The 16788-nt window shown below is 36.3% G+C and overlaps 3 protein-coding genes across 3 annotated transcripts in view; all 3 read right to left on the bottom strand.

Annotated features, from left to right (window-relative positions):
- Positions 1-166: 166 nt before the first annotated feature.
- On the bottom strand, positions 167-6428 carry LOC119640046 (kelch-like protein 17). The gene is made up of 6 exons (XM_038037821.1): positions 6275-6428; positions 2778-2895; positions 2618-2714; positions 2311-2547; positions 2143-2249; positions 167-1360 (listed from the first exon to the last, which is right to left on the bottom strand). The coding sequence occupies exons 2-6, from the start codon at positions 2889-2891 to the stop codon at positions 167-169; spliced, it is 1749 nt and encodes a 582-aa protein (XP_037893749.1). The 5' UTR covers positions 2892-2895; positions 6275-6428.
- Positions 6429-14436: 8008 nt separating this feature from the next.
- LOC119640045 (kelch-like protein 20) lies at positions 14437-15168 on the bottom strand. The gene has a single exon (XM_038037820.1). It carries the CDS (start codon positions 15166-15168, stop codon positions 14437-14439), a length of 732 nt encoding a protein of 243 aa, XP_037893748.1.
- A 1346-nt stretch (positions 15169-16514) lies between these two features.
- The window catches only part of LOC119640044 (kelch-like protein 2), a 2462-nt gene continuing 2188 nt past the window's right edge, over positions 16515-16788 (bottom strand). Inside the window, exon 6 of the mRNA XM_038037819.1 lies at positions 16515-16588. Within this exon, the coding sequence (XP_037893747.1) occupies positions 16515-16588 (74 nt within the window). The remainder of the gene's footprint in view (positions 16589-16788) is intronic.

The raw sequence follows: 16788 nt of genomic DNA, 5'->3' as shown, positions 1-16788 counted from the left end.
AATATCTCTTCCCCACCTATTTGCTCTTAAGACTAAAAACAAACTGATTACTGATTCAAATCAATTTATTGCTCGCAAAGCCAAACGTCCCGTAAAATATTTTACGGCAGAGATAAGATCTAAAACATGTGTGAAATATCTAAAGCAGTAAAGAAACATTCGTTAATTAATAGGAATCGTGAATAACTTTTAACATTTCATCAAAATCAAAACAACCGCTGACTACTGCTGCCCCTCCCATAGCGTGTTTAATTTCCATTGATTCGATTGTAGTCCACACATTAGTACGAATATTAAAGCGTTCTACACTCGTAATCCATTGTCTTGCCAAAACGGATGTCCTACCGCCGAACATATAAATTTCATCAGCAGCTATCACCGCCGAAAAACCATATCTTCCCAACTGCGGGGAAGGCATCGAGTGCCATTTATTCATACGCACGTCGAGACGCTTGCAGCAATCGTTTGCAATAAAGAACAATGAATGGCCATAAGACACCAGGTCAAAATTACAGCTTTCTTCTACCATTTCTTTTACATCATCCCACCGACCTTCCCTAGGGTCAAGGCGAAAACATAGCTTAATGTCATCGGACTGCATATCAACTACGCTGTAAATGTTATTTTCTACCACTGCTGAACGAGTGTACCCAGAAGAGCCTCCTGCGGGTATATTTGCACACAAGTGCCACAGGTCAGTTGCCGCATTATAGTTTTCAACACTTGAAGCGCTCAATCCAGCAACAACATATATCAAATCATTGTGCGTACAAATCCCACAATTCCGACGACCATAATTCATTGACGCAATGTAATTCCACCTCTTAGTAACTGGATCGTAACATTCTGCAGTTCGCTTACTCTCATATCCGCCCACCGAATAAACGGCACCGTTTAATGAGATTGTAGGATTATAATATCTCGCCTCATTCATATATGCGATAGGGACCAGTTTGTTTTTAGAAATATCATATACTTTGCACATTCTATGTCCTGCCCCAGAGGTGTCATCGTAACCACCCACAAGGAATACATGAAACATTTCGTTGATATGTTCGGTCCTTTTTCGGGTCCTCGAACTGTCTGGCAAAGGTTTTCCTTCCTCTATTGACGTCAACTTATAAAACAGAGCTTCCACTAACAGTTCATTACATCTTGGGTCTTTTGTAAGCATAGGTTCAGCAGAAACTTGGCTTTTTAAGAACTGAGTGCTAAGTAGAGGTAAAGTAATATGGCTCATTAACTCCGCCAGATGAACTTTTCGATTATTTGCATCGTGTTTAACCCAGTTTAACATAGCTTTATAAACATTGTCCTCCGATTTTACATTAAGTTGGTTGTCTTTTATTACTTTCTCGATCTAGAAAAAACGTTGAAGTAAAATTAATGTAGAATTAAAGAGAATTATATAAAAGTTACGTACAAAGTGTGCGGAATTAGTTAGCTTAAGTTATTTTTGAAGTATGATTAAATGATTAGATCCTTCAGAAATGAAAATATTTTTCTACTTTGTTCAAACGAAAATCGATCTGCAAATCAATAGTGTAATGGACATTAATTTGGGCTTCCAAAAATGTATAAGTAGTGGTGTTCATGCGCCACTCTTGAAAAGCGCGCTTAATAGATTTCTAGTGTTACGTACGCAAACCATGGAAAACACCAAAGTCTCATTTCTCAGATCAATGTCCTGCTGTGGATATTATTTTACTCAGCTGTCTTGATAACTGACCCAAATAAGACCCTTGATCTTTGCAAATCGAACAAAGCTTTACGCACTTTTAGAAAATATTCAGCGCTCTTAGCGAGTGTGCGCGTCATGTCTACGGTAAAGTATAATATAAGGTCTTATTCTTCCATGCCGTTGGTCCGCCTTCGCCCCTTTGTTAGATAATTAATTATCCGAATTATCCGAATGTTTACTCAATCTAGTCATACTCTAGCAATGCTGACATCTTTCTCTTCCCATCTAATCAAATATTATCATTAGGACAAATGTCCTTACGTTAGCTGGTAGGAAAGAAAGTCAATTTAAGAAAGCTCTACTTTGCTGAGGAAAATTAAATGAGCGGCTTGTATTGCGAGACTAAAACTGTAATAGCATTCCTGCAGACAAGAGACTTCATTATGCAATTATTTAAATACCTCATCAAATGACAGCAGCAGTAAATCTTCCACTTCAATTAAATCATCAAAGTGATCAACGATGTAATTGTGAACGGAATCGTAGAGTGACGTAAAAGTAGGTGTATCTGTAAGACAGTAAATACTTAGAACCTGAGTACTTCCGCACGAATTCTTGCATATTCTTACCACACAATTTTAGGATCCGCAAGCAGTTTGCTGGGTTCAGATTACGTTTCACATATTCCTCACACTCCAGCTTCACCCATTCAATCTGGAACCGATCCGATGCAGAGAGCAATGCTTCAACGTTATCTTCAGTCAGTGTGATGATACCGGTGTACACGTATTCAATAAGCGCTTTTATAGTACGCAAGTCTGTCGCCTCCAACTTAACCGTTCCTGCTCTGTTTTCCTCCATATCATCTGTAAAACTTTGAAACATTTAGACGCTTTAAGTGTGTTCAAGCGTGGGGTTATGTCTGCAATTACTTACTCTCAAGCATCCTTGCAAAATAAGGCGAACCAATGGCAACAGCTACCTTATGTACCTTCACAATATCGCCGTCTACTTCCAATGTGAAATCGCAGTACTGTAAAATGGAATAATGATGTGTTGACTCGAACAGGCAATGTTTCTATAACATCCCGCTTACCTTTTGTTCGACACGCATTTTATTTAAGCCATCGAGAAAACTGCTCCCATAAGCCGAGTTTTTGCAATTTCCCTCAGCGATGATCTCAACTTTATTAATCGTTTTAGCAGCCATCCTGCTGGTTAAATATACGAAGGGAATGTAAAAATGGAAATACCTTGGAACTGAAATAAAAAATTGTGTGTAACTTGTACATAGGCTTCAATAGACGTTATTATTTCAATATTTAAAAGCCGGAGCTAATGGGCGGCAATTAAGGGACTTTGTATTAATAAGAAATATTTATGTTGCCCTGTCGGAAATACTTTTATATCCGAATGAATGTTTTTCTGCTTTTGGTCCAACTTGCGAAGTTGATGTAAATCTTTCACGTTGAATATTAAATGAAAACTGAACAATTTTACTATGCTCCCTATGTCGTGATGTTTCGTAAGTGATACCTAAAATTGTTGGACTTTTATTCTCTCGCCAGAAAATTATAGTCGGCTAAAGACTCTTTGGGAGCTACTTCATGAATAAAACCTTTAGCTAGATATTTGTAAATGAGATTTATGTTGTATGATAAGCCATTAAATTGGCAAACGGCATGCTAGTCTACAACTTCGATTCTTAATATAATAGAGGAACAAAGAATTGTCCCTTCACTGAGTAATATCTTTAGGCACGTTTAAAGACCGTCACCAATTTTCATAAAGACATACAAATTTGTTTTTCGGTCTACGATAGCAGACAACTTTGTAGAATACTCTTAAACAAAGCAAAAAAACAAAGAAATGCATTTCGCCGTTTTGTTTGAACTTCCCTGAGTTGATTCTCTAAAAACAATTTGCTTCTGGGTACTTCTACGACTAGTTCCAAAACGTAAAGATTTCTTGCATCCTTCTTTGTGTTAAGCCTGGCATTTTTTACTTCTTTCCTGTCAAAATCGATTGGAAATATTTTATAGACGAGTTTTACTTTTGCAAGATTGTCTGTAGGTTCTCTTATATCGACAAGGACTTTTTACATATCCATCAACGAAGGATGGGGGATATATTCATTTAGAAGAACGTTTGTATTGTCCCAAAGAAAAGTACAGAAACCTCACGAAAGTGTATATAATCTTGATAAGCATCAAATCCTGAAGCCTGCGCCTGTGCAATTCCATTGACTGCAAAAATGGGGCTATTGATTTAAAACTTGGCAGAACCATGATAAGGACTGAAATTTAATGCTTTGAAATGTAATTACATTCAGGTACTTTTTCGTCGATCGTTGTTCGAGTTCGCCTCATCTGCGTCATCATTTTTTTCGTTTTCTATTGTGCACAGCTCTCAAGAACATTTCAATACTATGAGACAACGACGAAGATGAGGAATTTCAGATTAACAGCATGTTTGCATTCCGGTATGACAACACTGTCTGGCGAAGAAACTCGGAGGCAACAGATTTTGCGTAGGTTACTTACGGAAATCTCAATTGAGTTATGCTCGTTTCGAAATCCTGTACGTCAGTTTGCTATGTTACCTACTCGTTAGAGCGAACGAATTTTGTAACATTGTAACTATGGGGCATAAATATCAGAAGGATCAAAAATAATTTCTTTACTAAGGAAGTATTTGAGAACGATTTTGACATATTCCAGCTTCGTTTAGGTGTAGCTATCGACGTAGCAGACGTAGTTGAGTTAAATTCATATGAAGGAAGATTAGTTTTTTTTCGTGGTCAACAAAAACCATTTAATTCTAAGTGGAGAGAGGCAGATTTGTTATTTTTGTTAATATCGTTGGTGATTTAGACAGAATAGCCTGCTTCCAAACTCGTTTGGAACTCTTTTATTAGCCGCCAACGTTTTTGGTATGCAAGGCGAAGATGGAGGTAAAGTACAACGCTGCACTGCGAGTTGATCTTGTACAGGCTGGATGAGAAGATTAGTGCTCTAGATAGCAACACTCATCGATGATTTTTTGAAACTTCCCACACACGGCACAAGTCACGAGATTTTTACTTAATTCAGAAAACCAATTCCTTGTCTCTGCGAAAACTTATAAAAGTCAGTACCCCGCTTTCTACAGTTGGGACATGGCCCAGATAAACCTTTCGAAGGATCTAGGACGCATCTGCAGCACGGCCTGCACACTTCGCATGACAAAGACACAGTAAATAAAAAGTGTAATATCTGCGTGAAAATGTGTGTACATTTTATTTGCATTTTAAAAAATTTAAAGTTTTGATTTTTTTAATTTTCAATTATAACAAAAAAATTAAAATTTTACTCAAGAAAAATTGGTATCTTAACCTTTAAGACCTTTGGTCAAGAACACTCGTATTGCGGACCATAGCGGTTGCTTCAAATGTTTATATTATAATTTCTCTTCAACAGATTGACTAAGCGCACTACAGGCAATTTAATCGACATAGAACACTTTTGCGGAAGAGCTGCAGTAATCAACGCATAAGCATCTAAGTCAGTGTCTAAGGAATTTGTGGAAAGTAAAAGTTGGGAAAACTTCGTATTATTTAACTAATGCGTTGCTTTACTCTTTCAAATGTTTTACATATATGTTATTATTATTATTATTTTTTATTATATTTAGTACAAAGAAATGAATTTTAGGACGACTATATAGCTCCTCAGCAAAAGCGCTCAATATTTATTGAATCGACTGCAGTCCACCCATTATTGTAGATAATAAAGAGATATTTGGCAACAGGTTCTAATTGTGGGTACTTTGTAATCAACATTGATACAAAATAGTAAATCGACATCAAAATTTGCTTAAAGTAGGCCTACATACCCTACACATTCTATGCCTATGCCTTTATCATGAAAATACCCTTTTATATGGCGAGCAGGTGAAACTTTTGCGATATCGAAGAAGCCTTTAGTATAATATCATAATTGAATTTTATTTGTAAAAATAAAAAATCATTTTCAGATGATTTTTGATGTTTCAACTGAAGAAATCCAATCGAATAAAATAAAATCGTTATCACACAAATATGAGTAAATGCTTTGAGTCATAAGTTAAGAAACAATAAACGAAGGCGACAACTGTAATTAGTTCGCCACTACTGTTATATTACATTACCACAATCCATATGTATTCCCGATATAGTTTATCTGTGCATTGGATTGGCTTTGTTTTCTTCATACGCTAGTATACATTTGAAAGATAACAAAGCTTCAAATGTATATTTAGATCTTTTTAATGGCACCAATTATTAACTTCGATCCCATTGATTCGTCACATTAAAGTATTTGACTGCTTAACGTATTGAATATTAAAACAATAAACAGAATAAGATGAAGAAAAGGCTCCAAGTTTGAGAAGCATGCGATAGCTCGACTCGAAATCTTTTCTTGTTATTTCGTGCCCCTTAGATGCACTCGATTCGAATGAAAATTGTGAATCTGTATAGATTCAAAGAAAAGTAAAAAAATCTAACTGATCGCATATCAATATTTATTGTTAACAAACCTTTCTGGGTGAATATTGCGAAATTTCTCTACTTACGTTCTCGATGTGATGGTTTATTTGCACTTTTATTTTCGTGTAGTGAATATTCGCAAATAGTAATGGCGAGAGGCAGTTATTTAAATTCACTTTCGATATTAGATAAACAAATTAATTTATTTGTCACTGGATTAATTGCTTAATTCAAGGTTTGTAAAATATTCTGGAACGCCGTTGACTATTATCCGATAAAAAGTTGTATAATGAATGAATTGAATTCTTCTAATACAAGTTATTTTAAAAGCGACATACTACGGTGTTATTAGCAGAATTTTTCTTTTCAATCATATACAGCCAGGAACAGATAAATAGCTTCATCAGCACTGCATCATGAAAATAAATAAAAAGGGATTTATAAAAAAATTGAAATACGCACTTTCGAAAGAAAGTCTTTCTTCCTTCTTGACTATCAAAAATTTGCGCATCAGTTAGGAGCGCCTTCCATACGCTCAGACAATTTCCTACTTCACTTCGATCGTAATTTCTTCAGATGGCTTAAATAGATTTCGCTTGATTTTTCTTGGTTTTTCAATATAAGTAGTGCAGGGGTTGACAACCTGTTTTGGCCACAGGTGGAAGTCAACCAAAATGTGAGCGTTGAAGAGACAGTTGATTCAAAGTATTTTCATACCAAAACGGCCTTCTAGTAAATAATATATTTTACTAAGAAAATAATTACAAACATAGTTGAATGAACTCTCTTCAAGACTCTTTTTAAGACGAATACAAGCATCTGAATATTCATTACCTAACCTGTCTCTGTTCTTGCTTAGTATAAATTTCAAATCCTTGTTTCACGTTATGTTATGTTATATTATAATTTATTTTTATATATGATACTTTATGCTCGGAACTAAAGTGGATCACCTGAAATTATCAAATGGATCACTCGATCATAGATCGCCAACAACTGCAGTACTTGCTTCAGTCGGACTTACTCCTGGCTGATCTAAACTACCTGTAATTTCGACTTTCTCAGGCATGTACAGCACTCCTCTGTTTTATCCAATTAAGTGCAAAAAACAACCAAAACTGTAGTGTGTTACACCGACAATAAGAATGTATTTTGTTGTTCCATATTTGCGACAAACTACATATAATTCGAAAAAGAGAGAAAAATGGTAACACGGAATTTTCTTTATGAGTCTATGTTAAGCAATGTTTTCAACCAATAATAAAATGTTTTGATTATATAGTTAAGAAATTTTTATTATACTGTCGTGTAGACATGCGGTATATTTTTATGTCAATGGCTGTGCATATCGAATTCATAAGCAAGTGCATTCGAAACAAGATAAAATTAGAAAGAACTCACTTATCAATACATACCATAAAAAGCGTCGCTGCTTCAAAAAGGGAAACGTGTACATAAAGTGCATTTTACATTGCAGCGAATTTAACGATAAAAAACATTTAAGGGTTTTCTCTAAGGACGGAAGCAAGATGCAAGATAGTTTTAGCGCTCTCAGCCTTAACTTTCTTCGTACGACGTCGCACGACAGACGATATCAAATGCCAGTGAAACACGAGCGAGTATGTAAACATGCTGTGCGATCATATAACCGCACTCGTATGTGTAAAGCATTGAGAGTGTATGCAAACACATTGACTCCTTGTTTGTAATCGAAAGCAAGAATGGAAAAAGCTTGACTCGTATACTCACAACTCACATACTCACGCATTCATATGTAATTTCGCGAATTATCTCTCTTTGAAATTTTCCATCTAAAGAGGCGGAAAGCAAGAGAGCCCGGCACAATCAGTGTGCAGCAAAATTGTTGTTGTCTTTATTCATTTCCGGGTAATGTTCATGAGAGTTCTTCGAACAATGTTTCAATATCTCGCAGACGGCTTATGCTAATCCTACCACAAACAGCTTTTGAAAGAAAGGTGTAAGTAAATAAACACGTAGTCGTAGTAAGGAATTCTTATATAAAAGTTCGTTACTGATTGCAAAAGAAGAAAAAACACTTATAAGCGACGATTGTACAATTTATCATTCACATCTTCAACTAATAGCACCAAAAATTTGTATTCTGTTCTACGACCGCAGTTGGAGTTTATTGTTATTTTTTCCTCTTCTTCGAATAATAACCGAAAAATGAATGAATCTCTGATTAATGTATGAACCAAAGTTTAAAGCAATATTTGCAAAAGTACACAAAGCCCTTGATTAGCTGATTAAGCTCTACTTACTTTAACTTTCTTTTTTTATTAATTGAAGAATCGCGGAAAAGATTACAAACGGCACACGACACGATTTAAAACATTTTGTATTCCTTTTGAAGAAGACTTTAAGAGACAGAGATGTTTATAGAGGCAGTTTGACGAATTGCAAAATCGGCTTTTATTTGAGATCTGCTTAAGAGGCAATGTCAAGTACACCTTACAATAGTAAAATTACTCGTAAATATTCCATATTTATATAAAAGAAGAGCGAGAATATTTACTTATTATATCACAACAACTAAAGAAAAGTTTCATCGAAATATCAGACTGTTTACGAATTCCTACAGTAAATGAAAACCTATTATTCATCTCGGAATGAAAGTTAATGCAGAATTGCATATCCGAATACCGATCTGAAGAGGTACATTTACCTTTTACTTTTGCAGAAGCATGATATTTGTTATTATTATTATTAATAATTTAGCCAGAGAATAAATTCTAAGACTAGAGCACTTAAAGCACTAGCATCTAAGGCTTTCGGCTTTATTAAAAACTCTACTGGGATTTGAACCCAGGATCATTGAGTCGCTAGTCGAGACTCTTGCCTACGCGACCACGCAGGCGGATAGCATGATATGTAAATCAAGTCTGAATGTAAAAATTACATTTCCATTTATTTGAAATTAGTTATGCGCAGAAAGTGGGTAAGTTCTTTCTTTGACTGATCTCTCTTTTCGTCGTATCATTATGTGAGACTTTTGTAAACACTCACAACTCAAAATGAATCTATATTTATTTATATTCAAGTTTAATACTGGGAGTGCAGTACGGAAAAGATGCACTTTCATTATATTATAAAATTTGGCTCCAAAAAAAAAGGGTAAATGTTGGAACTGCGTTTTTCAAATATCCAAAACCTTTATATCGATGACGTTCTGATTTTGAAGAAACCCGCATTTCGGTACTTAATAGCGAATGCTATGGCAAATGTCCAAAATAAAGTTTTGATAGAATATCAGTATCAGAGGAGGCTATTACCGTAAATTTTTGCAAACAAAACTTGTTATGGCTTAATCGACCCTATGAATTTTTTTTGGTATTTGCAAAGAAAATCATTAGCTGAAAGAAATTTTTGCTTTGAAATATTGAAGTTTTTCCCAAGTAATCCGATCGCCTGCGTCCAAGAAAATTTTGTTGGGATGGTGCCGCTTAATATATCACTTGTTGATATCTAACCTCTATCATACACTAACAGAGGTATTTCTAAAAACGACAATCTTGAGCATAAAACAACTTGGCTCTGAATTTTTCCATATCTAAAGTTACATGAATGAAGTACATATTACCTATGCTGTATAACAATGGTGGCTAACCCAAGGTAGGCATGCCAAAAGGGGCATGTACGGAAATTTTTTTAGACAATTTGTACGTAAAAACCACCACTGCTATATAGGATGTATGGCTAACCAGTCTTTGATGCGCAATCTTTTAATTATTATTGAATAAGGATGAAAAGTACAGGCGGCACTGGGCCACCATTACATACCCTAAATAACCCTACAGTTGTTCATATAACGACTGTTTAAAATAGCGCGATATATATGCAAAGTGGGATGAGAAATAGATCCGATCCGAACCATTTTCAATAGCGTTCATCCTTGGGCCATCTTATTGTACCAAATCTCATCAAAATATCTCAAACGATTCGATTTAACACGGAAAAACAAGGCGCACTGGTGGACAGACACACTTAAAACGATTCAGTACGCGATTCTGGATCGCACACTATACAATAAAAGCTGCAAGTCCTTCTTGATCTGTTACAACAGGTGGTGTAGGGTATAATGTAATGTTCTACTTATGGGCATTAAACTTAACTTACCGGTTCTGTATGGGTACTCAGTACTAATTTCTTCTACACTCGCGCGTTGAACCAATTTTGTAGTTACGTTTTCGCTATAAGGCACCAGTGTGTTTACTATAATAACTGGTTGCTCTTTTAGATCGTTGAGCGAATATTCGCATGTGTGTTTGACGCGAGTTTACCGAAATCATTTCGAGACTGGATAAGAAAATTAATTTCTTTATGACTGACTAGTTGTGACAGTTTGTCAAATATTTTACAAAGCGTTTAACTGCCATTTATTAGAAAGCTTTTTAATCAATGTACTGAATTTTTTTAGGACCGGTTATCGTAGAATACACAAGTTCAGTACAGTAGTTCTCGAACTCTACTTATATCTACATAAATATACCTATGTAAATAAAATAGAAATGCAAAGATTTGCCTAAGAATGTCTGAGCAAGCGTTTTGCATGGCCTTTACATCGATGTATATTTTTCTGCGCTTGGGTCATAAATACTATGGCGCGCATGCTCATGCGAATACGCTAGTGATTGGTAATCAAAATGTGATTTTTGATAGGAGCATCAGTTGTAACGTGGATGAGCTGATATGTCCTGCCTGAAACGTTGGAATAAAGCCTCAACAGTTCGTTTGAAAGTCTAAATATTCAGTCACGGAGCGATAAATTGATGATAAAAGCATTCAATTCCGCTTCCTTTAATTTCGATGAAGATTATGTCTATTCTTTGATGAACTCACGGACAATTTTTATGGCATTACCGATTGTATAACATATTGATCATAATTTATTTTCTAGAGCATAGCGATCTATAGCATATATATTGTTCGTGGCCGCTACTACGGGTAGATCCTAGTCATCTCAACCTTATTTCATCAAACGAAGCGTTTTGGTTGAAGTTGCATCAGAAATATGAGAAGTTAATTTTTTCTCAAGCCTTGATATTCACTTTTGCACGGTCCCAACGTCAAGTAGATGATGCACCTTGATGAAAGCAAAGACAAAACTAATTGAATATGAGAAGGTTTTCTTATTAGTACTCATTATATTTTTATATATGTACAAAATCAATTCGATTTGTTGAGCTGGACTATCTGATATGGAAAATGGGCGCGAGGGAAAATGCTCGGACAGAGATACTGGCAATTTGATCTTCAAATAATATTTAATCTTAATATATTATTACAATTAAATTAGCCAGAGAAATAAATTGTAAGACTAAAGTCTTAAAGCACTAGCCTTTAGATGGTAGGTACCGGTTGGACACCGGCACATGATTCGGCTCGAATCGCTACAAAGGTATGACGGCATTATTAATTTTATTGCAATCAGAAATGTAGAAGTTGCCGAAATCCACCTTGAAAGAGACTACAATTCTTCTCTTGTACTTAGGGGCGTAATATTCATCTTCTAAGTACCACGTCGACAATTGAACCTAAAGGAGAGTTAGATTGTGAACATTATTCAAAGCCTAAGTAGGGTAAATACTTTGTAATTGCTTCTACATTGATTTGGTGTTATCAACTAACAGCTTCTAGAGGGTCGAACAAGCTTTCGAATCATTAACTCTCTTAATCAGGAGAATCATCAAGGACAAAAACGGACATCTCGCCCGACAAAGTAACGCTATAAGTATAATCTATTTTCATATGGTGATAAAATTACTAGGAAATTATTTAAAGGAAAAGCAGATAAGATTTCCAAAGACCCCCGAAATTAGTGTAAGCAGATTGAGACTTTTTGGCCGATTTCAGCCGAGCTGAGGTACAAGAGAAAAATTGTAAAATATTTTTTGTTATTTATGGTATAATAACCTTTAACGATCGTACGCTGCTTTCCAGGCATATGCGCTGGTCTACGTCCGAACGCGAACATGTCGACAACAAAGGCTCTTGAAAGATATAAAAGATTCGAAAGAACCCCAAAAAATGCAACTGGTCCGCGGCACACTTTGAACCAGGAAAAAAATGTTTAATAATTAAACCTCAAAACTTTTACAAACAAAACCTTTAAGTCATGAACTTCTCGTGCATACTTTAGGTCCTCGCTCGTAAATAGTTGCAGAATGGATTAATGGCGTCCGTCATAAGCTTACATAACTGCGAAATTAATTCGATTTTCTGAGAGAGACTGTTTAAAAGGAGATACGATCCGTAGTCGATCCGTAGAATTGAGATTGCATCGAAATTTAATCTCCATCCGATATGCTGTGTTAGAGGCCAAGTGAAAGTATTCTTCACAACGTTTACAACAATTGTAATCAAATGTCTGGAAATTGTCTTAAGAGTACATCTGGTGCAATAGAACAATTATTCGTTCTTCAAAATAATGCTTTCGACATGTTCATGGATTCGTAGGTGTGCGAGACACAACGCGTGAATAAATTCCCTTATGAGTGATGTGCAAGGATATGTATCAAAAATTAGTCCATACTTGCTGGAACTATGTTCAAGGGTGGTATCCATCATCCCACATCAGAGACCTTATTTTAGAGGCTCTGCTGAAGATCGATTTTAGATCAATATCTGCCATGCGAGTGCAAGTTCATTTGGTTGAGGCACAATTATTAACAATTTTTCAGGGACAGCTCACCATTTCAATGCTTGGTTCACTCAAGTGTTCGTGCTCTGTTATCAAACATTTAATTAAAGAAATTTGTTGGCCGCTCTTAATACATATGTACAGGATGCCAAGTAAAACTCTGCTCTTACAAATTACTACAACTATATGGCCACGATTTGCACTTAAAAGTATGGCTTAATTATTATTTAGAGGTTAACACCTGATTATGAAATTAAAAATTTGTTCCATTATACCGATCGCTGCTTTCATTATTCTTGGAAAGAGATTAATAAACAAGCTACGTGTAGCGGCCTTCTAAAAAGTATTAAGCCCAAAGGTATTGGTACACCATGCTAGCTATTCACAAATGTCAACATACATAAGTGAGAGTTGAAGGAATGAAAAAAGTATGAATCCTGAAGACTGAATACTGTTTGGATTACATAATAACTTCGAACATACGCTCGGTTTAGATAGTCTTTACTTCTCCAATTATGCAGTAGACATCCAGTTCGACGTCATAAAAACTTTGATTCCCGTCTTTTTATATTTTTTTGCTTTCTTGATAGACTTAACTAACGATCTTTAGTTTCGTAACTTTTTGGGGGGTTCCTCTGGAAAGTGAAAAAGCTAGCTTGTACAATTCGAAGAGTTTAAGTCGATTTTAACACATCACCGACTGAGCAGGAAAGACTGTTCTCACATTTGCACCATTGGTCTGTTCACATTATTATTTTGTATTACTTCAAAGATATTCTGGAATGCGTGATTCCTCCCGTTTACCTGTAGGCAGATATTAGCTGGTTAAAGATTTGTGTGAAATTGTATCCATATCTACAATCGCACGGACTTGAGAACCAGTTTGTCGTACTATCCTATCTTACTCGGTTAACTCCAATTTTTGTTTTGTGGTTTACTGATGATTCACTGCAATTTGGTGGACGTTAACCACTAATAAAAGTCTGAACAGTCGTTCCAGACGTCCTAGAATTTAGTAAAGACGTTCACATACCCAGAAAACTCACAAACATCTCCATTTCTTATTTGGACTATTGCGTGGAAAAGTGTCGTTAGATAGCATTTCGTCATTTACACATAGGGGACAGAATGACCCTAGCCGCACAAAACAAATTTTTCAAAATTCCTGCACACACGGCCGAGGTAATCGGACCGATAATAAGTGGAGCGTATGATACTTCACCGTGCTCTTCCGTTAGGCAAATACGGAAAGGACTGACTTTGATAGGGAGTAACTATTTTATTTTTAACTAATGTGTTAGTCAAGCACACATGCTCCGTTGTCATCTATTTTACCCACAAATTTCTTAAACGGTCTTCAATGGGAATCTACGACGGAATAGCTCTTCTCCACTTATTCGCTCTTAAGAATAAAAACAAACATTTTACTGATGCAAATCAATTTATTGCTTGCAAATCCGAATATGTCTTAAAATAATAATATTTTAGGTCATTCTCGGGAGATTAAGATCTAAAACATATGTGAAATATTTAAAAGAGTGAAGAAACATTCGTTAATTAATAGGAATCGCGAATAACTTTTAACATTTAATCAAAACAACCGCTGACTACTGCAGCCCCTCCGGCAATATGTTTAATTGCCATTGATTCGATTGCAGTCCACGCATTTTTACGGATGTTAAAGCGGTCTACACTCGTAACATATTGCCTTGCCCGATAGAATGTCTCGCCGCCCAACACATAAATGTCATCAGCAGCTATCACCGCCGAAAAACCATATCTTCCCAACTGCGGGGAAGGAATCGACTCCCATTTATTCATACGCACGTCGAGACGTTTGCAGCAACCATGTCCAATATAGAACAATGAATGACCATAAGATACCAGTCCAAAATCATTGCTTCCTCCTACCATTTCTTTCACATCATCCCACCGCCCTTCTCTAGGGTCAAGGCGAAAACATAGATTAAAGCCATCGGACTGCATATCAACTACGCTGTAAATGTTATTTTCTACCACTGCTGAACGAGTGTACCCAGAAGAGCCTCCTGCGGGTATATTTGCACATAAGTGCCACTTGTCAGTTGCCGGATTATAGTTTTCAACACTTGAAGCGATCAATCCAGCAACAACATATATCAAATCGTTGTGCGTACAAATCCCACAACAATGACGACCATAATTCATTGACGCAATGTAATTCCACCTCTTTGTAACTGGATTATAACATTCTGCAGTTCGGTTACTCTCATATCCGCCCACCGAATAAACGGCACCGTTTATTGAGATTGCAGAATTAAAATGTCTCGCCTCATTCATATTTGCGATAGGGACCAGTTTGTTTTTAGAAATATCATATACTTTGCACATTCTATTTTGTTTCCCAAAGAATGCGGCATCGCAACCACCAACAAGAAAAATCTGAAATATTTCGTTGATATTGTAAGGAAGCGTTTTTGCTTCCTTACGAAATACAAGTCCGCCCCAGACATTTATCTCCAGCAGGCAACCCGCCAGTCCGATCTGTCCGTGCACGTCCGTCGGGGATTCATTAGAAGATGAGCAGCCCCCCACCAGCATCAAATGTATGGTACAAAACGCATAGCGAATATGCCTATGTAGAATCATAATGTCACACACTAATATACCGATACCGATACCTTGTAAAGATAAAATCACAAAACACACACTAAGTATACCTATACCTTGTACAGATAAATGCTTAATATCACACACCTATACCGCATAAAGATAAAATCATAATATCACACACCTATACCTTGTAAAGTTAAAACCTTAGAAACACACACCAAGGGTAGTGTAAAAGAAAAAGTATAAAATACCACCGAAGCACACCACAGCACAGATTAGGAACCCCAGGGCACCAAAAAGCTTAGATCCAAATTCCAAAATGCACTAGCGGAGTCAAGAACTCAATTAAAAGAAAAAAAGCTCAGATCCAAATTTCAAAAGGTAAGAGCGGAGTCAAGAACCCAAATAAAAGAAAACCTTAGTTGCAAGAAATCAATATGTTAAGAACACAAGTAGAATCTCAAAAGGTTTAAGAACTCGAAGGTTAAACAAAACTCAAAGTACAAATACTAGTAGAATCTCAAGAACGCAAAGGCTAAATAAAACTCAAAGTATAATTACAAGTAAAATCCCAAAATGTTTAACAAGCATAATAGAACTTAGGTAGGAAATCTATGCATGCAAAACAAACTTCAGCAAAAATCGCTATGTGTAAAAATGCGCAGAATGTGTAGCACCGTTAGGGTAAACAAAACAAGCAAAATTGAACGTAGGTAGGGAAAGAAATAGTAAGAACATACGAGAATGCATAAACTGCATACACACATTGTACAAAGACACGATCACACATGTAAAAACACAAAACACATGCAAACACAGGGCACTAGCACTCACATACCTAACGGTGATCGAATCACGCGATTTGGTGCCTGAGTGCTTAGTGAGTAAACTCTTGAACAAAACATAGTAATAAGCTATACACAAAGTACATGCAAACTCAGTGCACAAGCACTCACATACCTAACGGTGATTGAATCACGCGCTTTGGTACCTGAGTGCTTAGCGAGTAGTTATTTGATCAAACATAGTAATAAGCTAGTTGTAAGTTGGTTTTAAGTTGTATACAAGTAGGATCAGGCGAGTCGTAACTGAGATTGCGACGGCAGCCAACCTAAGCTAAGCATACCCATTAGCATATTACCCCAAACTGATGTAAACACATAGAGCATGTTGGCATGAGGACAGGCGAGTGAGACTCAGGCTATAAAAGAACAGCGCATCGCACAGACTCGTTCATTTCGGTGTCATAGCTGCCTGGAGGTAAGTGGTTGCAGACATCATGACAAATCTCTTTTTTTTTTTGACTTTACGGATAGGGGATGCGCTGGTTAGTATTAATCGCCATCC

Source organism: Glossina fuscipes, unplaced genomic scaffold, assembly GCF_014805625.2.
Source record: "Glossina fuscipes isolate IAEA_lab_2018 unplaced genomic scaffold, Yale_Gfus_2 114, whole genome shotgun sequence".
Classification (NCBI taxonomy): Eukaryota; Metazoa; Arthropoda; class Insecta; order Diptera; family Glossinidae; genus Glossina; species Glossina fuscipes.
Note: the sequence above shows the minus strand (reverse complement) of the source record. Positions and strands in the feature narration are given on the sequence as shown.

Bases quoted from the DNA above. Each gene is read 5' to 3' on its own strand.
- LOC119640045 (XM_038037820.1), bottom strand. From the start codon at position 15,168: ATGAATGAGGCGAGACATTTTAATTCTGCAATCTCAATAAACGGTGCC.
- LOC119640046 (XM_038037821.1), bottom strand. From the start codon at position 2,891: ATGGCTGCTAAAACGATTAATAAAGTTGAGATCATCGCTGAGGGAAAT. The intron at 2,715-2,777 runs GTAAGCGGGATG...TCCATTTTACAG, and splicing joins AAATGCGTGTCGAACAAAAG to TACTGCGATTTCACATTGGA. The intron at 2,548-2,617 runs GTAAGTAATTGC...AAAGTTTTACAG, and splicing joins TTTTGCAAGGATGCTTGAGA to ATGATATGGAGGAAAACAGA.